The sequence below is a fragment of the Emiliania huxleyi genome (assembly GCF_000372725.1).
Source record: "Emiliania huxleyi CCMP1516 unplaced genomic scaffold EMIHUscaffold_25, whole genome shotgun sequence".
Taxonomy (NCBI): Eukaryota; Haptophyta; order Isochrysidales; family Noelaerhabdaceae; genus Emiliania; species Emiliania huxleyi.
Window position 1 is genome coordinate 611,389 of NW_005200170.1, and position 19,575 is coordinate 630,963.

The window sequence follows — 19,575 nt, forward strand, 5'->3', positions numbered from 1 at the left end:
CCCCCCCCCCCCCCCCCCGGGGCCCCCAGCGGCGGGGGCCGGGGGGCCAACCTGCGGCAACCACGGCCTACGGGAACGGCGGGGGGGGGCCACCCCCCTTGGGGGCCGCAGCCTCCCTGGTTATTGCGGCCCAACCCCAGCCGGCAGCCTCCTTGGCTTACGCCGCTTACCACGTCCCCCCCGGGTAAAAGAGACCAACAAGGAGATCATGAACCCCATGATGGTTTGAACGAGCGGCTCTAGCGCTACGGGTTCTTGGATATAGTCCCCGTATTGCTATTGTGTCGGTTCAGTGCGAGAAGTGCGACGTCTTACAGTCTCTTCGAGTTGCGATTACTGGTCCGTGAAAACCCCCCCCCCCCCCCCCCCTCCCACGAGACGAGTGTGTGGGATCTCTGGAGGATATTCCCAGATGGGATGTGTGGTTTGTCTCCACCGCCCGGGGGAGAGCCCGCCCCCATTCTTTTTCACCATCGGATGGGTTCCACCGCTGATCATACAGGGCGCGGGGCGAGCCACATCATCACTGGCTCGCGGCAGTAAGGACACTCTGGCATCAGCCCAGAGCATGGACCGCACACGCACAAGTGGCTGCACGGCACCGCGAGGTGAGACTTCGGCCGCTCGAAGCATATGATGCACGACGTCTCGCCCCCCATGGTGGACTCTGGGGCAGCCGGTCGCCCCGTGTCGAGGCCGGCGTCCGCTAGTGAGACGGCAGCAAGCGGCTCGGTGACTGGCAGATGCTTCTCCGCCGCCTCTGCCGCTCCTGGCCCCATCAAGCGCTCGATGGCGCTGACCCGCTCCTCGAGGCTACCCTCGATCGCCGCGCCGAGGCTTGCCTCCAGCCGATCGACACGCCGCTGCAAGTCCCCGCCACCGACGGTCGGCTCGCTGCTCACCGCCTCCTTGCACCGCGACACCCGACGCACCAGCGCCTCCTCCGCATCCACCTCTGACCGGCGCAGCGCCTCTGCTAGCTCCGCAGCCTCGCACAGCGCTGCCCGCTCCGCCGCACCCGCTCGCTCTGCCGCCTCGCGCTCCGCTCGCCTCGCCGCCTCCTGCTCAGCAGCCAGCTGCGCCGCCCTCTCCTCCTGATCGCGAAGCTCTGCCGCAGCCTTCGCTCTCCGCTCCTCCTCGAGCTTGAAGGCGGACGGCGCCTTCTTGGCCTCCTTGTTCTTCGCCTTGCCCTCCTTTCTAGCCGCTTTCTTCTCGGCCGCCTTCGCCAGCCGCGTCGCCTTCTCCTCCTCCGCCCTCTTGTCAGCAGCCTCCTTCTCGCGCCGCTCCGCCTCTGCCTGAGCAGCGTTGCGAGCCGTCGCCGTCGCCCGCTGCTCCTCTCGCTGCGCCTCCTCTGCTGCTCGCCTCTCCGCCTCCCTTGCCAGCAGCCTCTCCTCTGCTGCCGCGCGCTCTGCAGCCAGCTTCGCCTCCACCTCCGCCGCAATCGCTCGCCTCTGCTCCTCCAGCGCCGCAGCGTCCGCCGCTCGCCGCGCCTCGTCCGCCGCTCGCTCTGCCTCCCGCCTGCTTGCCGCCTGCGCGCGCTTTCGCGCCGCCGCCGCCTCCTCCCGCTCGCGCTGCTCGCGCCGCCTCTTGGCCTCGAGCGCTTTTTGCCACTGCGGTGGCACTGCGTGGTCTTTGAGAGCGCGCACGCACCTCGCGTGGTCCGCGCGCTTTTTGTGGTCCATCGTAGAAGCACTGGCGTCGGCAATAGCCAGCTTGACCATCTCATCGGAGAAGCACTGGCCCTTCTCACTGGCCATCTGCAGCGCGGACCTGCCGTCTGCAGCGCGTGCCGTTGTGTCCGCGCCCGCCTGAAGCAAGCGGAGCACGATTGCGGGGTGGCCTTTGACGGCGGCGCCCATCAGTGCGGTGCCACCGTAGCTGTTTTGCAGGTCGACCTCAGCGCCGCACTGCAGCAGCAGCTCGACCACCCGCTCGTGGCCGTTTCCAGCGGCAAGTATCAGCGCGGTGCCGCCATCGCTCTGCAGGTTGGCATCTGCGCCGTGCTGAATCAAGAAGTCGACCACCCGCTCGTGGCCTTCCTGGGCGGCCTCCATCAGCGTAGTGCCGCCGTCGCTCTTCTGCAGGTCGGCACCCGCGCCGTGTTGAAGCAGCAAGTCGACCACCCGTTCGTGGCCTTTGATGGCAGCGTGCATCATCGCGGTGGCGCCGTCGCTGTTCTGCAGGTTGATTTGAGCGCCGTGCTGCAGCAGCAAGGCAGCCACCCGCTCGTGGCCCTGGCCGGCGGCGTCCATCAGAAGGGTAACGCCGGTTACCTCGCCATTCTCGCGCGTGGTGTTTGCTCCCCCGCCTCTCTCGAGCCACGAACGCACCGCTGCTTCGTCGCCTCGCAGAACCGCGTCGACATACGGCGCCTGTGGCTGCGGCGCGCTCGACGACATTTTGGCAAACATAGGTGAAGCTTTTGGCGCGTTGCAGGGTTGTTAATAATTATCCCGCGGATTTTCTGCGCGATTTCTGGTGTTCAAAAAAACCGAGCTTGTCTGTTTTCTTTCTTTCAACCAACGCCCAGCCCCTCCCTCGCCATGGGTGAAGAGAAAGAAGAAAACCCCGTCTCAGACGCTACACGCCGAGTGCGAACCAATCCCCCGCATCTTCGCACAGCTCCACCGATCGCCCACCCTCTTCCTGCACACACGCACGCGCACTGACTCTCACGCATCACCCCCTCCCCCCCCCCCCCCTCCCCCCCGCGCCCCCCCTTCCCCAAACTCGGAAGTACACCGAGCTCAAGCTCGACGCGAACCGCACCGTCTCCATCGTGGGCCCTAACGGCTACATGCGCCAAGACAGCTTGGAGCCTCCCCGGTCCCCAACATTTCGTAACGATCGTCGCTATTGGCCATCTGCCTCCTGCAGCCTCTGTTGGGGCGGAATGCGCGGGGTTTTCGGCGCGATGCCTCCGGCTAGTACACGGTACTGCTCTGCCGCAAACTCTCCTGCGCTTGCGTGACGTGTGGGGCGCACGCACTGCGCTCGAAAGTCGCGATTTGGCAATAGGCGCTCGAGCCGGCGCGCAGTGGAGGGGGCGCCGCGCAGGGGGATCGGGGGGGTGCGAGAGGGGGCGTGGGTCGGGCGCGCACCGGCCGGCTCCGGGAGCGGCCGTCACGTCGAAGAGGGGACCTGGTGCTGCTCGAATGACGACGCATGCCGCTCTGCTGCGCTGCCGACAGCCCCTCTTCCGAGCCGGCGCGTGGCGGCGAGCCGCGGCCAGTATCGCTGGTGCGGTGGAGGCGGCAGCTTGCATCGGCCGGCAGTGAGAGCGGCCATCACGTCGATGAGGGGGGGTTGTCGGCGACTCGTGTGGCTCGAGGCCTACGCTGCGCCGCCCAAGCCCTACTGCCGATCCAGCGCCTGGCGTTTGGGGCGAGCCGCGGACGTCGTCGCTGATGGTATATGGCGGCGGCGGCGGCGGCTCGCCCTTCCCTCCGGCCGCAATTCCGATCCCGCCGCGCTCGCGGGAGGTGGCGCGCCCACCGCGGCACGGCCGTGGCTGCGCATACACCTTACCCTCTCTCCTCAACGGCTATCCGTGCTTGCTGTGCCCCTGCGTGGTGTGTTTCAAGTTCTTAGAACCCAAGGTGATAGAGGGCAAAAAGATCGATTGCGCTCTTGCCGATCCGCACCTACCTAGGCTCTTGGGTGGCGCGCCCCAGCTCTCTTCACAGCGAACCTGGTTGGAGGACACAAAGCGCGGGCTGTCAGCCGAACCCAGGTGCTGGCCGCGTTCGCCCGGGCATTCCACCGAGTCCACGTGTAGCCCGGCACACAGCGAAGCGTCCTTTTAGTGGAGCGCTCCCTTAGCTCGCGCTCCTCTCATGCCCTGCTCGGCTCACCCGCCACACGCTGCCTGACAGACAAACCACATATGGCCTTTCCGCACCTCTTCGCCACGCCCGAGCTCACCGCCTTTGGGCTCGCCACCGGCGTCATGCTCGCCTGCATGGTTGGCGACATGCTCATGTCGACCTTCTACACGCTCACGTGGAAGGGAGGAACCATGGACGACGGCGGCGGCGCGGGCGAGTTCAGCTCGGTCGTGGCCAGGGTGGCGTTCACGTGGGAGGGGCTGATCGCCGGCCACGCGCGGCCGGGCGGCTTCCCCGTCCAGAGCCTGCTGGACGCGATGGCGGTGCAGTCTGCCTCGTCCCGCCTGCTCGGACCGTTCATGATGCTCATCTGCAAGTGCGACGAGAGCAACATCCGGACGATCCGGGAGGCGTGGCTGGCGCACGGCTCTCCCGCGTCGCTGCGCGCGCTGCTGGCCGCCGAGAGGGCGGCCGGCGCGCAGCTCGGCGAGGGCCGGCTCGAAGAGTCGTCGGCGGCGCTCGCGCTGACGTGGGCCACTCGGATGCTCGGCTTCTGGCTCGGGATCCTGCGCGCGCTGGCGGACGAGGAGGTGGTCGCCGGCATGAGCATGCCGCGCTACGCGACCGGCGTCGTGTACAACGACTGGGTCGCCCCCTACCACGGCCTCCTCCTTCGCTCCACCTTTCGAGCGGGCCTGCGCGCACTTCCCGCGCGCGGCGAGATGCTGCGCCGCCTCGCCGGCGGAGACACATCGAGCGAGCGGCAGGCGCATCTCGTGCGGGACTGCAAGCGCTGCATTGCCGCGACGGAGCGCGTCATCGAGACGCTGCGCGCGGCGCTGCGGGAGCAGGGCCTGCGCGATGAGACGAGGGTGTGATGTCGGTGGTGGGTGGGTAGGGCGTAGGTAGGTAGGTAGAAAGGTGAAGAACAGCCAGGCTCGGACTGGACACCAACGCGGTATGGGTGGACGCGAGACAGATGATGACGACACGCACGAACGACACACAGACACAAACAAGCTCACAAGACACACAGCCAGCTGGCTGCCACACACCCTGAGTTGGCGTATACATAACTCAGGGCGTGCTGGAGGCGGCAGTGGTGACAAAAGAATAATCTCCAACAGCCGAGATGATGACCAATCATATCGAGGGATGCCTAGGCGTGAATTTACCGCCCTAGAAATAAATTTAAAACGCGTTTATCGCCTGTTTAGCGCCGATCTTACCGCTTATTCGAATGTCTTCTTACGTTGATTCGTGAGCGATTCAGCCGTCATTTTCCCTCCTTTCGCCCGCCCTTCACCCGCTCTTCCCCCGCCTTTCAGCCGCCATTCAAGACACATTTACACAACGTTTAACCGCGTTACTTGAACATGTTTGGCGACACGGTTTGCCTTGAAGTTACCGCACCGACGCTAAATTCAAGCCCCTTCAAGCCAATTTATGGGCAGGTGGGCAGGAACACTGCTGCTGCTAAGCACCCGCACCGCCCAGTGAGTAGTGTCGCGGGCTAGGATAAGGACCATGATCTGGCTTCCACAGATCCCACATTTCATGATGAGGGAATCAATGCCGAGCAGCTCCGAGTGCTGCGAAGAGTGCAACAGCACAGCTTGCCAGGCCGCCTGGACTAAGTGCAACTGCAGCCCAGACAGACGGCTTGCGGCATGCACCGCCGCCAGCTCCAAGAGTGAGAGGGATACATGGTTGGTGAGGGAGTGCCAAGTCAGTAGCGAGGAGGTCCAAGCCTGCAGGAGGGCACAGCTAATCAAGGCGCAGGCGCGCGCACCGCCATGACTCCACCCTTGTTGTTCACGAGGCTTGCACGCCCAGCCACCAAGAGAAGCAGCAAGCATCCAAGGCAGAAAAGATCATAAATCAGCCGCCAGACTTCACGTTGTAGCCAAGGTAGTACAGCTGCCTGCAACAACACCCGCTCCAGGTGATGGCATGCGCGCGAAACCGTATGGGCACGAACCGCGGAAGAGAATTCACGATCCCGTTTTTTTTGTTGTGGTGCATAGTAGCAAGACGTGCTCTAGACAGCTAAGGGCTAAGTAAGACGCGTTCATTGTTGCAATGTCATTGAGGCAGGAAAGAGCTCGCCGAGGAGTCGAGGGCTCCCGACCACGCCGGACCCAGCCAGGATAAGGCACGCTTGCCTTAAACTGCCATGAAGAGCACTAAATGTGCGATAAAAAATCTCTTGAAAGCGCCACAAAATGTATTTGAAAAGCGGATGAATTACGCCTGAACGGAGGAAGAATGGCGAGAGAATGGCGGGAGAATCTCTCGCAAATGAACAGCGAAGGGCGCAGTGAAAAACGATAAAACAAATCTTCAAATCGCCTTGTATTCATCGTTAGGCACCCTCGCATATCACGTTGATCATCAACGTGGCGCCCCCGCCATGCACCCCTTCCCGCCGGGCCTGACAGCCCCGCCCTCGCTGCCCTCACCCTCGCCCTCGCCCTCGCCCGCCGCGCCCTCGCCCGCCGCGCCGCTCTCACCGCCACCTCAGCCGCCACCGATGGAGACGACGGCCGCCATAACCAAACAGTTCTGCAAGGATGCGCTGGTGTGTTTGGCCGCCGCCGATGACACAGTGCTGCCCTCACCGGCCACCCTAAACTCCGTCGCGACAAGCGAACGACCGCGCCTTCGCGCGTCTCCCGCGGACCGGGCGCCTCACCCGCGCGTCTCCCGCGGACCGGGCGCCTCACCCGCGCATCTCCCGCGGACCGGACCCCTCACCCGCGCACTCCGCCCACCGCAGGCGTCCGGCGAGTCCGTGGAGGCGGTCGCACTCAGCGTCGTCCAGGCGTGCTCGGCGGCCGGACTCGCACCGACTCGCGAGATGTTCAACCACCTCCTCGTCGCCATCGCCGCCAAGGGTCCTCCCTCGGCGGTCCTCGACTGGTTTGGGCGGGCTCGCTCGGCCGGCATCGGAGTTGGAACGATCGCCTGCAACCTGGTTATCGCAGCGCACGTGGCGCAAGGCGACGTGAAGACGGCGGCCGAGCTGCTCACACTCATGATGCGGGGCGAGGCGGCACGCGGCGGGCTCCCGCCTCCCAACGCCGTCACCTTCAACACAGTGATCAGCGCCTTTGCGCGCGCCTGCGACCCGCAAAAGGCGGAGCTAACCCTCGTGGCGATGATCGACAGCGGCCTCGTGCCGGCCGGGCCCGCGTCCTACGCGTCCGTCATCGCCGCGTGGGCGCGTGCCGCGCAGCCGGCGACCGCGGAGCGGTGGCTCAGCCGGATGCTCTCGTCGTGCGTCCCTCTGGCCGGCACCGCCGCCTCGGAGGTGGTCGCCTTCAACGCGACGCTGGACGCGTTCGCAAAGGCGTCGGACGTGAGCGGGGCGCGGCGTGTGCTCGACCTGTTCCGCACGAGGGCGGACTCCACGCCCGGCCTGCCCATGCGAAGAGGTGCCGACATTTGCGTCTCTTGGGGGGGGCTTAGTCTCCGCCCATTGCCTCAGGCTTTGCGCCCGACGCCATCTCGTACAACTGCCTCATCTCAGCGTGCGCGCGGGCGGGCCGGCCGGCGCAGGCGGAGGCCACGCTTCGAGAGCTCGAGCGGGCGGGCCTGCAGCCCAACACAATCTCCTTCTCGGCGGTGATCCACGCGCACGCCAACGCCGGCGACGCGGCCAAGGCGCAGGGGTGGCTCGACTCGATGCGCGCTCGAGGCGTGCCCGCCGACGCGGTGTGCTTCAACTCGGTCTGCGCGGCACACGCGCGGCGCGGCGACGTGGCGAGCGCGTCGGTCTGCTTCCGGGCGATGGAGGAGGCAGGCGTATGCGCCTCGCCGCAGACGCACGCCATCCTGGTCCACGCGCTGGTGAAGAGCGGCGACGCGGACCGCGCCGAGGCGACTTTGCGCGAGTTGATCGGCAGGGAGGAGCCGCTCGAGGCAAGCCGCCAAGACGAGCCGAGACGAGTCGAGAGGGGCCGAGACGAGCCAGAGCCGAGAGGAGCCAGAGCCGAGAGGAGCCGAGAGGAGCCAGAGCCGAGAGGAGCCAGAGCCGAGAGGGGCTGCCGAGATGAGCCAGAGCTGAGAGGAGCCGAGAGGAGCCAGATGGAGATCCAGAGCGGCACGAGGCGGCCGCGCACGCCTCGCTCCGCTTGAGTCCTTTCCCGGAGCAATGTAAGGAGCCCGCCAGCCCGGCCCCGACACGCTTCCGCTTTTTCGCCGCCTCCAGGCAGCGTGCTTCAACTCGCTCATCTCGCTCTTCGCCCGCCAGCGGCAGCCCCTCCGTGCGGAAGGCGTCCTCGCGCTGATGCGGGAGGCGAGGGTCCGGCCGACGCTCGTCACGCTCAACGCGCTCGCGTCGGCGCACGCATCAGTCGGCGACATGGACGCGACCGAGCGCATCTTGGGCCAGGCCACGACGGCCTTCCGCTTCAGCCTCGACCACTACTCCTTCGCGGCGCTCTTCCAGGCTGCCCGACGCGTCGCGATCAACACGCACCTGGCGGAGCTTGCTCGGAACCTCCCCGGAACCTCCCCGCAGGCGTGCGCCAACGACGAAGACGGCGCCGGCGCCGGGCGCGGCGGCCGGCGTGAGCGGCAGCAGCGCGCCCGGCGGTACGTGCTCCAGATGTGGTCGAGCGGCGTCGCTATGACGGAACGGCTCGCTATCACGTGTCGGCGCGCGCTCGGCGGCACGCACGCGCTCAGGCAGCTGCGAGCCGAGTACGACGCGTCACGGGCCAAGGCTTCCGCTGCCGTCACGGCGCGCCAGCGCCAGCCCGGGCTCTCTGACGCGGCCGCGTTTCCGACGCGATGCACACTCGCTTGCAGGTGCGATCGCCCCCAGCGTCCGGCCCCGAGAATGGCGGCGAGGCGCCGGCGCCATCCCGGCTGTCCATCTTTATGGCCATCACCGGGGAGGGGGAGGGCGAGGGCGAGGGAGGGAGTGGCGCTGAGGACGGCGACGAGGGCGAGGGCGGCGGGTGGCAGACGGTCAGGCGCCGGCGCGGCACGCCACGCGGTGGCGGGCCAAAGAGCGGCGGAAAGGGGCTTGGCAGGGTGCCGTCGCTCAAGACCATCGCAAAGCCGCCCCCGCCGAAGGCGTCGCCTCGCCGGCCTTCCCGTGCGCGCCCTCGTCTCCCGCCCACGCCCGCGCTGCCGAGCGAGACTCCTGAGGGTGAGGCGGCGAACACGGTAGGCTCCGCGTCCTTCTCCGAGGACGTGGCCGACGCGGAGGCGGAGGCGGCCGAGCCTCCGCCGGTCCGCGCGGTGGGCGCCTCGCTCTCGCGCTCCAAGTCGGAACGCTCGCGGCTGCTCGCGCTCGCCGAGGGCGTCGCTCGGTCGGAGCAGTTGCTCGACGGCGGCGCTCCGCAGCCGGTCCCGCTGCGCCGCTCGGCAGCCTCCCAGCTCGCCCTCGACCTCACCGACCAGGTCAGCCTCTAGACTTCCCGGCGGCGGCTTGGTGAGAAGCCGGAGCCCGGCGGGGCGGGCGGGGGGGGGGGGGGGGGGGGCTACGATTGCAATTGATTTGGACGCGCGCATGATGGCTCTTTGTTCTTTGCAGTTTGGCTGGGGAGGGGACAAATGTAGGACAGGCGGGAGAAGGTGGGAAGTTATTCGAGGAAGTTATCCTGGGGCGGGGCCATGGCATGTGCATGTATGTGCATGTCATGTCACATGCACAACATGTACACATGTGCATACACATGCATGCATGTGTGGCATGTGCATGCACATATGCATTGTGGCACATCCACATGTGTGCGGCCGGATCGCATGGTCCATGGAGAGGAGCGGAGAGCGGATCGCGCGCAAGTGACACAGAGTGATGATCAGTGTGCAAAAACACAGTTGTTGTTCTCTCTGGGAGCTCCCTTGGACTAATCACTAAAACACTTATCGTAAAAGCGCTCTCACATGACACAACATCCAACCGCGCATCAGGCCATCAGGTCATCATGTATCTCCAGGACTCGAGAGTAAAATAGAGCGCCGTAAAAAATAGAGCGTCGGCGCATACGCATCGGTACTACGTATGTGAAATTTTCTTCTCAATAACAAGGCTGTGAATGTACTCTGCTACGGCTTTAGCAGAGGAGGCCTGGGAGCTGGGTGAGCTGGGAGTCGACACTAGGGCTCAGGACCGAGCGCACAAGGGAGGCAGAAGAGGCACGGCAAGCCGTCCTGGCCTTGATACTCAACATAGTGAAGGACTGGGAGGCGTGAGCCTTGTCGCGTCGCACCCGTGGCATGCATCATGGGCACCACTCGCCGGTGCAGTCGTTTTCACAGTTTGCTGGCCCCTGAGCACACCAGGAATCGCTCTCCAGAGAGCTTTCGTCGTCGCACCAGTCCTTCTTGTAGCTGCCGGGGCAGCCACACTCGCTGATACGGCACACGCCCGCTCCCGGGGTTGGCGCGGGCACGGGAGAGGGCGCGGGTGCGGGCGGCGGCGACGGTGCCGGTGACGGACCCGGCGAGGGCGATAGCGTCGCTGACGAGCAAGAGACTCCCCAGTCACAAACGCCATCCGCGTTCAGCTGATCGTGGCAGTGGTCCAGTGTGCACCAGCCCTTGCCGAGCAGGTTGCAGCCACACGCGTGGTGGGCGCACATTGGGCACGTCGTTGGCGAGGGTGAGGGGGAGGCCGAGGGCGAGGGTGACGGCGAGGGCGACGGCGAGGGCGACGGCGAGGGCGACGGCGAGGGCGACGGCGAGGGCGACGGCGAGGGTGAGGGGGAGGCCGAGGGCGAGGGCGACGGCGAGGGTGAGGGTGATGGCGACGGCGCGGGGTCTGCATAGTAGCAGGTCCACACCGGGTCGCGGTCGGTCGGACAGTCCGGGAGGCACTGCGAGTAGAATTGGTCCTTCTGGAAGCAGGCGTTTGAGCCGCAGCACGAGGCGCCACCGGTGCGGCTCGGAGTGCAGTCGCCGTACGTGGCAATGCACGACTCATCGTCTTCGCCGCCGCCGTCGCCGCCGTCGTCGTCGCCGTCGTCGGTGCCCCCATCGTCGGTGGTGTCCGGAGGCGGATAGGGCGACGGTGGCGGGGAGGGCGAGGGAGGCGGCGACGGCGGGGAGGGTGGCGGAGCGGGAGGCATCTTGCCGTCGTACGTCGCGATAGCCGGCCCCAGGATGAACTCCTCGCCGAGCTCGATGCCCCTGTTTGGGCACGAGGGACAGTTTGGATACGGGTTGCGGACGTAGCCGCGGATGTGCTCCGCCTTGTTGAGCGTCATGACGGGCGACACCTTGCCGAGGAAGGCGGCGACGTCCTCGCTGGTGCCGCGGATGGCGACGTCCGAGCAGGTCGTATACTGCTGCATCTCGATGGTGTGGATGGCTAACCACTCCCAGCGGATCACGCAGTGCTCGCACGAGGGCAGCCACGAGGGCAGGGTGAAGGTGGCGGTGCTCTTGCCGGCGGGAGGGAACTCGTTGCCCTCGAGCATGCCCTGGTCGCCAGCGCACCCGACAAAGTTCTTGAGCTTGATCCAGTTTAGCGGAGTGTCCTTTTCGTCGTCGTATGAAATGTAGAGGGCGCAATCGCCCGGGTGGTTGGCCTGCAGCTCCCACTCGACGGTGATAGGCTCGCCCGCGGTGAAGGTGTCGGTGACCGGGCCCGCCTTCATGTCGTGGCAGGCGAAGGCGGTGTCGGAGTGCTGCATGCCCGACGCGCCGGGGCTGTCCGCCGAGGTGGGCTCGTACCACTCGAACGGATAGTTTGACTGCTGGAAGTTGTGCGGCTGCGGAAAGCAGAACTTGTCGGGGTTGAGGCTGGACGCGTCGCAGACGATGCCGTCGACCCAGTAGGCGTCGCGCCGCGACGGGAAGGTCCTGTGGGACAGGAGGGGCGGGTCTGACGGCGGCGACAAGGGCGGGTACACCGGACAGGAGGGGCGGATCTGACGGCGGCGACAAGGGCGGATACGAGGCGCGCACATATGGCCATGTGCGGAGACATGGCTCGACGAAAGTAGGAAGACCACGACCGAAACGCGCATGGCGCAGAGCTACTGGTGCTGCGGATGGGGAATAGCTTGGGGCAGAGCTCGGAGCACGGCCGCCGCGACTGCTCGAAGAAGGAAGTGCTCCAAGAAGCGAGCGAAATCGCCGTTTTTCCGTAAATTGATTTGCCGAACGACGAGCCGGGAGTTTTTTGGCTATCTCACTTTTTCGGTGTACGCATTTGTAGCTTCCTGGGAGAAGAGGATGCGCACCCCGCCCCGCTCGCATAAATAAATAAATAAAACGGACATCCCAAGCTAGGGCCGCTGGGTCGAGGACAGACAGACACGTCCCCACCGTTGCAGGATTTTTTTGCAAAAGCGAGGGGGGGGGGGGGGGGCGCATACGCGGCGGAGAGGGCTGGGCACAGCCACAGGGCACAGGGGCACTATCCTGCATGGTCTCTAACCACTCATTCTCTTGAGGGGCTTGGCGAGCGGCCGCGCTGCGGATCAGGGCTAGTGAGAATGGGCACTCGCCTGTGCGGGTGTACCGGTTACCCCCGGATAAGCCGGATGGAGGCCTCGACCGACGACCGCCCCTCGCGGCAAGCTCTCGAGTAGCTCCAGCAGCTCGCCTTCGAGCCCGCCGCCAGCAGCTCGAAAGAAAGAAAACAAGCCGGCATTGGCCGAGGCGACCCCATTAGCGATGCGCTCTGTGTTCAGCTCTGTGTTCAGCTGCTGCCTCCTGCTCGCTCAGGGCGGCGCCGCCGCCCTCGTCGGCCAGCCGCTGTCGCAGGGCCGCGCCGGCCGCCGCTCGGCGGTCGGCATGGTCACCGCTGCGCCCGAGCTCAAGGACAAGCAGCAGTCGTTTGACACCTCGATCGCCGAGGTGCCAAAGTGCCCAGAGACGGTGTGGAACTCGGAGAACATCGACCTGGCGGCGGTGCAGTCGCCGTCGCGCGTGCTGCCGGTCGAGATCACCGCCGCTGACGTGCCCGAAGGCATGAGCCAGGAGGAGTTCTTCCGGGCGAGGCGGCCGGAGCTCCTCGAGCAGCTGACGGCGGGCGGCGCGATCTGGCTGCGCGGCTTCGACCTGATGAAGACGAAGGAGGGGTTCGCGTCGTTCTACGAGCAGCTCGAGCTCGAGCCGTGCCAGGACCCGCTCGCCTCCGTCGGCGCGCGCGCGGTGGTCGACAAGAAGAGCGCGATGTACGAGGCTGTCAACAAGCCGTCGCGCGCAAAGTTCTTTGTTGGCATGCACGCGGAGAGCACGTACAAGCGGACGAACCGGCTGGGAGCCTTCGTCTGCTTCAAGCAGGCCGAGACGGGCGGCGAGTTCCTCCTCCTCGACGGGCACAAGATGCTCAAGGCGCGCAGCGACACTTCCGAGACACTTCCTAGACACCTCCGAGACACCTCCTAGACACCTCCCCTGCCGCCTCCCCGCCGCAGGACCTCGACCCCGCGGTGCTGCGCCGGCTATACGACAAGGGCGTCCGCTTCTCCAACGCGGAGCTGCCCTTCTTCGACTTTTTGCGCACGCTGCCCGAGCCGCTGCAGCCGCTGAAGGAGCCGCTCAAGGGCGTCTTCAAGGCGGTCGCGCAGGTCGCCGTCGGCGCAAAGATCGACATGGAGCTCGAGCTGCGCTGGGACGAGAACGAGGAGGACGGGCTGCGCCTGCTCGCGTTCTCGCCGACCCAGCCTCCGGTGAACCGCCACCCGGTCACTGGAGAGCCAGCCTGGTTCTGCAACGTGCACTCGCACTCGCGCTACCTGCGCGACGGCCGCGACGGCAAGCTCGTCGAGAGCTCGGGCGCGTCCAAGCTCAACGTGACAAACATGTTTTACGGCGACCTCTCCGAGGTTTCAGCCGACGACCTGAAGCACATCGACGAGGTGACGATGAAGAACCTCGTCTACGTGCCGATGGAGAAGGGCGACGTCGTCCTAGTCGACAACTACCAGGCGCCGCTCCCGCCTGGCCCCGGACCCCCCCCTCCCCTCCCCTCTCTGTCGCCACACCGCCCTCCCCCCTCGCGCCTCCCTGGTGCAGCGGGATGCTCAAGAGCCCCTCGCCATCACAGCCCTCGCCATCACAGCCCTCGCCATCACAGCCCTCGCCATCACAGCCCTCGCCATCACAGCCCTCGCCATCACAGCCCTCGCCATCACAGCCCTCGCCATCACAGCCCTCGCCATCACAGCCCTCGCCATCACAGCCCTCGCCATCACAGCCCTCGCCATCACAGCCCTCGCCATCGCAGCCCTCGCCATCACAGCCCTCGCCATCACAGCCCTCGCCATCACAGCCCTCGCCATCACAGCCCTCGCCATCACAGCCCTCGCCATCGCAGCCCTCGCCCTCGCACGGGCGAGGTGAGACCCCCCCCCCCCCCCCCCCTTCCCCCTCGCCCCCAAGGTGATGCACGGCCGCGACGTCTTCACCGGCGAGCGGCTGCACGCGGTGACGTGGTTCCAGTGAGTCCAGTGAGCCGCCAGCGACATGGGAGCCGTGCTGGGATGGAGAGGAGGGGCTGCGCGGTGAGCGCGCGCCCGGATTCATACTCGTGCTGCACGCACGCCAGCGGAGCGCTCTGCGCGGAGTGCGGAGAACACTCTCTGCATGACATGACCGCGCCAAAATGTGACATTGACGACCATCGAAACGGTCGCTCTTAAACTAGAGAGTCTTAAACTAGAGTTAGTTTTTGAGACATATTAGTACGCACTAAAGGTGCAGGATGGTTGGTGTCGAGACGGTTCGGCGTGTCCGTGTGCCGTCGGGGGTGGCGCAAGTCCGAGAAGTGTGGCGCGCATACGGCTCTATCGCTGGACCCCGTGAGGACACATATCATGAGGTCAAGCCGAGCATCTTCTGGAGCTCGCCGCTGAGGGCGGCCGCCTGCGTCGCATCGTTGCCGCCAAGGTGGCTGCCTCGCACGAATACATTTGGGACTGTCCGCTGCTTGGTCAGCCGCGCCAGAGCCGTCTGCATCGCGGCGCCATCCGCAGCCTTGTCCAGTTCCACGGCGTGGTACTCGACGCCGAGGCTGTCGAAGAGAGATTTCGTGCGGGCTGAGTAGCCACACCGCGACTTGGAGTAGACCACCACCGGGTGCGCAGCGACAGTGGCAGCGATTTTCTGCTCGAGGTCGTCACTGCCGTCGGAGGCGGTCGCCACTCCCGCTGTTAGAGCAGGAAAGGCCGACACCGCCGGCTGCTTCGCCACCATAAGCAGCAGGCCCGTGCGCGCCGGTGCAAGTCCTGCTCTCGCGAGGCCTGTTGAGCGGGGCAGCATGGGGGAGGTTTTCCTTTTTATTAAGACTTGAAGGCGGGGCGGCAGCGCATCGGGATGGCATCGGCTACAAGAAGAGTGGGACCGCGGACCACCGCGCGCACTCTCTCCTGACTCCAAAAATTATCTTCGCACACAAAATAGAAGAAGAGAGAAATCACAAGAGAGACCACATTTCTTGTTGGCTTCTAAAAATCTCTCAAATCACAGCGTGCGCTTCACAAAACTCAGAACAATACTTTCAACTAACTCCCAGAGAGCACGACAACGGAAGGTGCTCGTCTACATACAATGTCTAGCGAGGTCGTAGACCTGCGGCGCGAGGTTTAGCTGCAATTTGTGCATGCTCCAGGGGCACGATCCATTGCGAAAATGGTCGAGCACCATTGGCCGACGAACGGGGTCCTTGTGTATCGTGCTCCAGAAAACATTGTAGCGAATGTTCTCAACGGGGCTGATCGCGTCGCGCAGTGCTGCACTCATGAAGTCAAAATTCTCGTGGGCGTGCAGATACCGCGTGCCGTTGTGCAAGTTGCTGATGCAAGTGTTCAGTCGGAAGTCCGCAGACCCGCACACCAAGCGCCGCGTGCACAGAGCCCAGTCAGCGGATGGGATGGCATCGAGCAGCCCTCTGGAGAGCAGGATGCCCGTCCCGCCGTACGGATCAAAGTGCGGCGGACGGTAGTACGCCGTGCCGTTTGGCGAGAGAGCAAACGAGTCGGCAGCGGGCAGGACCGGGCACATGCAGCAGCCGCGCATCGCAGGTGACTGCAAGCGCAGCTCGTAGTTTCCGTCGCCGTTCTCTTTGGTGCACACGCTCTCGCATGAAGCGTCGCTACGTCTGACGACGCCGCCGTACGCCTTTCCGAATCCGCCCATCATGCCAATGGCGATGGGTCGCCTCCACTCCAAAGAGCGGGTTCGCGCGCGAAGCGTCCTGTCAAAGCAGAAGGTGTCTGCGTCGACGACCATGATCCAGCGGGCAGTCGGGAAGCTCATGTTGGCGATGTGCGCAGCCCATAGCATGTTGGCATCGCTGATGAAGCGGTACCGCGATGCGGGATTCGAAGCGCCACGCTTCTCCCGCGCGTGCACGCCCCGGAAGTTGGCGGCGAACGGACCCTTCGGAGCATCCGGCACGTACACAAACTTTTTGCCGCTGAGCCACGTGCGATTCCAAACCTCGAGGTGGCGGCCATGCGAAGGGCCGTACAGGGCGTACACGATGTGCGCTAAGCGATCCGAGGCCGTCGTGGTGTGCGCCATCGCGTTCCTTTGATCTCGAGAAAGATGGTTTTATGATCAACTCCCTCGCACCACTGGGCATGGGACTGGCGCGCACTGGCACTAACACGGAAAGAAAGAAAGAAAGAAACAAGGCATGTTCTTGGCCCTTTCCCTGCGAACGCGCAACCCCCCTAGGGGTCAGGGCTCTCTAGCCCGTAGCCCGATCCCGATCATCCGGCCCGCTGGGTGCGCTTCTTAGCTCCCCGGCCCTGGATGTGAGGCTAATGACTGCACTCCAAGTGCTCCAAGTGCTCCACCCGAAACGAGGGACGGGAGCGAGGACAGGGTGGTCCACACCTGCAAGCAGGATTTTGGAAGGACGATCAGGGGCACAGGTGGGGACTAGGTCCAGCCCTGGGTGAGCCAGATTTAACGTTTTGTGTCTGTAATAGATAAGATGAGAGTGAGGTTGAACCGGACCCAATCGAAGTCGGCGGGCGATGATTTCTTGTTGGTCTTTAAAAATCTCTCTCTCTCAGACTCAGGGAAACTCGCGAGTTTCCAGAATGGAGCACCAAACACCCTCTGTTTTCCCTGGAAATTTCCGGAAACGCAAAGTGCTGGGGACCCTCTGTTTTCCTTTTTGTTTGCCGGAAAAGCTTGTGCAGGCCAAACCGGGACGCGGTCGGGCGATCTGAGGCCCAACTAGGCGTATGCATTGCCCATCCAGGGCTATCACCTGGACCTATCAACAGGCGCCTGCGGCGCCGTGCTCAGGAGCTGCTGTTCACAGCTGCACAGACTTTCGTACGGACGGCACAGTAGGTAGACAGGTGAAGAACAGACAGTCTGGCTCGGACTGGACACGTGGACACCAACGCGGAACATATGGTGGACGCGAGACAGAAGAGGACGACACGCGCGAACGGCGCGAGCGACACACACACACACACAAGCTCACAAGACACTCGCGCACAGAGACCTCGACAGCAAAGGACCCGAACCCGTGTGTTGCTGAGCGTGTTGCCCGCTGGCCCAGCTGCGGTTCCACCACATCCCGCCGCTCCCCGTGGCTGCCGCGCCGTCCGACGCTCCATCCCTCGCCGCCGCAGGATGGTCAACGTCGGAGGCTCGGTCTCGGAGGTGGGGCCGTCGGGCCGGCCGCCGAGCAGCCAGGAGCTGTACGCGGCGGGTCGCGTGATTGGCTACAAGTGCTTCGACCAGAACTACGACTTTATGAAGTGCAAGGCCAAGGACGACAACCCGACCGCCTGTGTCTCCGAGGGCGACGCGGTGCACGGCTGCGTGTACGGCCTGTTCAAGCAGATCTCCTCGACGACAAAGAAGGAGTTTGACGCGCTCGCCAAGTGTCTAGACAACGAGGACCTTCAGCCCCACATGTGCAAGGCCAAGCAGGCGGCATTTGAGTCCACCTTCTACGCGAAGACCAGCTGAGCCCCCCTCTCCCTCTACTGTTGCCGGCCGCCATGCCCCTCCCCCACGCCCCCTTGCCGTGAGTCAGGCCGTGATGTCGAGCGCAGGGCCGCCCTCCGCGCAGCCCGCGCGCCGTGTCTGGGGGCTCTCACTGTGCTTGCTGCGCGAGCAGCTTGCTTCAGTACCTGTGGAGTAGCGCTGCGGGCACTAGGCCGGTCCTTGGAGTCAGACCGCATGGCGCGGCGTACGGGTTTGTCCGCGCTCGGTCTCGCGGGCCCGGGGCGGCGGGCGGGGTCGCTCAATGGCTAGGCTTTATTTTCGTAGAGAGACGCCTTACGGTACGAACACTTGTTGGTTGAACAAGTGAGACAGGACGCCACACACGTGTCACTCTAGTCAGCACGCTAAACCACTCTATTGTGGGAGATTCAGATACAGGGCGGTGACAGCAGGGAGCAGGCTCGGCTGTGTGCTAGCTGAGCACCGGAGCAGGGGGCCACAGGCACAGACAACAAGCGCCGCGCCGGGCTCTTCGGCGCGGGCTGTCTGAGCGTCACCGCGGACACAGAGCCACAAACGCGGATAGGGCAAGCCACCCAACAATGGAGCATGCGGAGATAGCGCGACCGGGCGGCTAACCCTAGCCGGCCGGGGGGGGGGGGCAGCAGCACCGGCAGCCCCCCGGGGTCGGCAGCGGAGGGCAGCGGCGGAGGGCAGCAGCGGGGCTGCGCGGCTATATGGCCGCGGCTAGCTGGCCTCGGTCGAGCTGGCCGAGGCTCGCGCCGGCGGCTGCGTCTTGCTCTTGGTAGGGCTCTTCGGGCTGGCGGAGGGAGACGGAGTCTTTGGGGACCTGCTCACGCCCGGGGGGAGGGGAGCCGCGCGTCATTCGCCAGCGGCTCTCATTCGCCAGCGGCTAGGTCGAGGGGCGGCGGACTGTTGGCGACCTGAGCCCGGGCACGCCGCCCTCGTCGTCGCCGCAGTCGAGCAGCGCCTGAGGGGGCGCCGGCCGCCAGGGCCAGAGTACGCCACGCCGGCCGCCAGGGCCAGAGTATGCCACGGGGTGTGTCGTTGAGCTCTCGCCCCCTCCCCCCTTCAGAGCAGTGCGGAAGGCACCCAGCGGCACCCAGAGCCACAACCCTCGACGCCGCGTGAGTGCCGCGTGAGCGCAGGAGCAGGGCTGGCGCGTGCAGCGACGGGAGAGCGACGCACGAACGGACGGCCGAACACGCGCTGTCCTTTCGAGTTGCGGGTGTCGAGCCGGGGAATGGACTTCGCCGGCGCGCGTGCGTCCGCGGGTATGTCTTCCGCAGTGTGTCTGCCGCATGCGTGGGGGGGAACGGCGCCTTGAGCTGAGCGTAGCACTGCTCGAGGTCGTCGTTGACCAAGACGGCGTCAAAGTTCGCGCCGCCCCGCTCGGTGGCATAGCCAATCTCGGCGGCGGCGTTGGCGAGGCGGCGCTGCACCCTCGCTTCTGTCTCTGTGCCTCGGCCGCGCAGGCGCGCCTCGAGGGCCTAAAGGAGAAGAGAAGCCGGCGACGTCAAGGCGAGGTGCGGAGGGGGGGGGGGGGGGCCTCCAGGGGGGGGGGGGAACAAGTGTTTTTTTTACACACACACACTCACGGGGGGGAGCTAGCGTGAGGGTGTGCAAAGTGTGCAAGGCCCCGATCAGAAAGGAGTACCCCCGGAGGGGGGGTCTCTCCCCCTCGGGGCCTCGCGGGTATTCCGGGGGGGATGGCGTGGAGCACCTCCGGGGGAAAAATTGGGCCAATTGCGCCTCCCTCGAGGGGGGGGGCCCAAAAACAAAAAGCGGGGCCGGGTTCTAGTTGCGCAACCTGCCGGGGGAAGGAGGGAAGGGGGGG

At 65.4% G+C, this 19,575-nt stretch overlaps 8 protein-coding genes across 8 annotated transcripts in view; 4 read left to right on the plus strand and 4 right to left on the minus strand.

Moving 5' to 3' along the window:
- Positions 1–494: 494 nt before the first annotated feature.
- EMIHUDRAFT_100738 (hypothetical protein) lies at positions 495–3,265 on the minus strand (the record flags this gene model as incomplete). Its single annotated transcript, XM_005778190.1, has 2 exons — positions 495–1,518; positions 3,102–3,265. The coding sequence occupies 2 exons, from the start codon at positions 3,263–3,265 to the stop codon at positions 495–497; spliced, it is 1,188 nt and encodes a 395-aa protein (XP_005778247.1).
- Positions 3,266–3,886: 621 nt separating this feature from the next.
- On the plus strand, positions 3,887–4,705 carry EMIHUDRAFT_205975 (hypothetical protein; the record flags this gene model as incomplete). Its single annotated transcript, XM_005778191.1, has 1 exon — positions 3,887–4,705. The coding sequence occupies one exon, from the start codon at positions 3,887–3,889 to the stop codon at positions 4,703–4,705; it is 819 nt and encodes a 272-aa protein (XP_005778248.1).
- Positions 4,706–6,360: 1,655 nt separating this feature from the next.
- EMIHUDRAFT_205977 (hypothetical protein) lies at positions 6,361–9,254 on the plus strand (the record flags this gene model as incomplete). The annotated part of the gene is made up of 6 exons (XM_005778192.1): positions 6,361–6,435; positions 6,607–7,264; positions 7,408–7,679; positions 8,041–8,354; positions 8,520–8,642; positions 8,870–9,254. 6 exons carry the CDS (start codon positions 6,361–6,363, stop codon positions 9,252–9,254), a joined length of 1,827 nt encoding a protein of 608 aa, XP_005778249.1.
- Positions 9,255–12,467: 3,213 nt separating this feature from the next.
- On the plus strand, positions 12,468–14,397 carry EMIHUDRAFT_79115 (hypothetical protein; the record flags this gene model as incomplete). The annotated part of the gene is made up of 3 exons (XM_005778193.1): positions 12,468–13,130; positions 13,214–13,726; positions 14,181–14,397. The coding sequence occupies 3 exons, from the start codon at positions 12,468–12,470 to the stop codon at positions 14,241–14,243; spliced, it is 1,239 nt and encodes a 412-aa protein (XP_005778250.1). The 3' UTR covers positions 14,244–14,397.
- Positions 14,398–14,462: 65 nt separating this feature from the next.
- On the minus strand, positions 14,463–15,148 carry EMIHUDRAFT_435204 (putative glutaredoxin). Its single transcript, XM_005778194.1, has one exon. It carries the CDS (start codon positions 15,057–15,059, stop codon positions 14,613–14,615), a length of 447 nt encoding a protein of 148 aa, XP_005778251.1. The 5' UTR covers positions 15,060–15,148; the 3' UTR covers positions 14,463–14,612.
- A 190-nt stretch (positions 15,149–15,338) lies between these two features.
- On the minus strand, positions 15,339–16,322 carry EMIHUDRAFT_100742 (hypothetical protein; the record flags this gene model as incomplete). Its single annotated transcript, XM_005778195.1, has 1 exon — positions 15,339–16,322. The coding sequence occupies one exon, from the start codon at positions 16,320–16,322 to the stop codon at positions 15,339–15,341; it is 984 nt and encodes a 327-aa protein (XP_005778252.1).
- Positions 16,323–17,299: 977 nt separating this feature from the next.
- EMIHUDRAFT_435205 (hypothetical protein) lies at positions 17,300–18,080 on the plus strand. The gene has a single exon (XM_005778196.1). It carries the CDS (start codon positions 17,397–17,399, stop codon positions 17,736–17,738), a length of 342 nt encoding a protein of 113 aa, XP_005778253.1. The 5' UTR covers positions 17,300–17,396; the 3' UTR covers positions 17,739–18,080.
- The window catches only part of EMIHUDRAFT_450399 (hypothetical protein), a gene marked incomplete at its 5' end in the record, with an annotated part of 2,942 nt that continues 1,417 nt past the window's right edge, over positions 18,051–19,575 (minus strand). Inside the window, 3 exons of the mRNA XM_005778197.1 lie at positions 18,051–18,567; positions 18,662–18,708; positions 18,854–19,228. Of these exons, the coding sequence (XP_005778254.1) occupies positions 18,465–18,567; positions 18,662–18,708; positions 18,854–19,228 (525 nt within the window). The 3' untranslated portion in view covers positions 18,051–18,464. The remainder of the gene's footprint in view (positions 18,568–18,661; positions 18,709–18,853; positions 19,229–19,575) is intronic.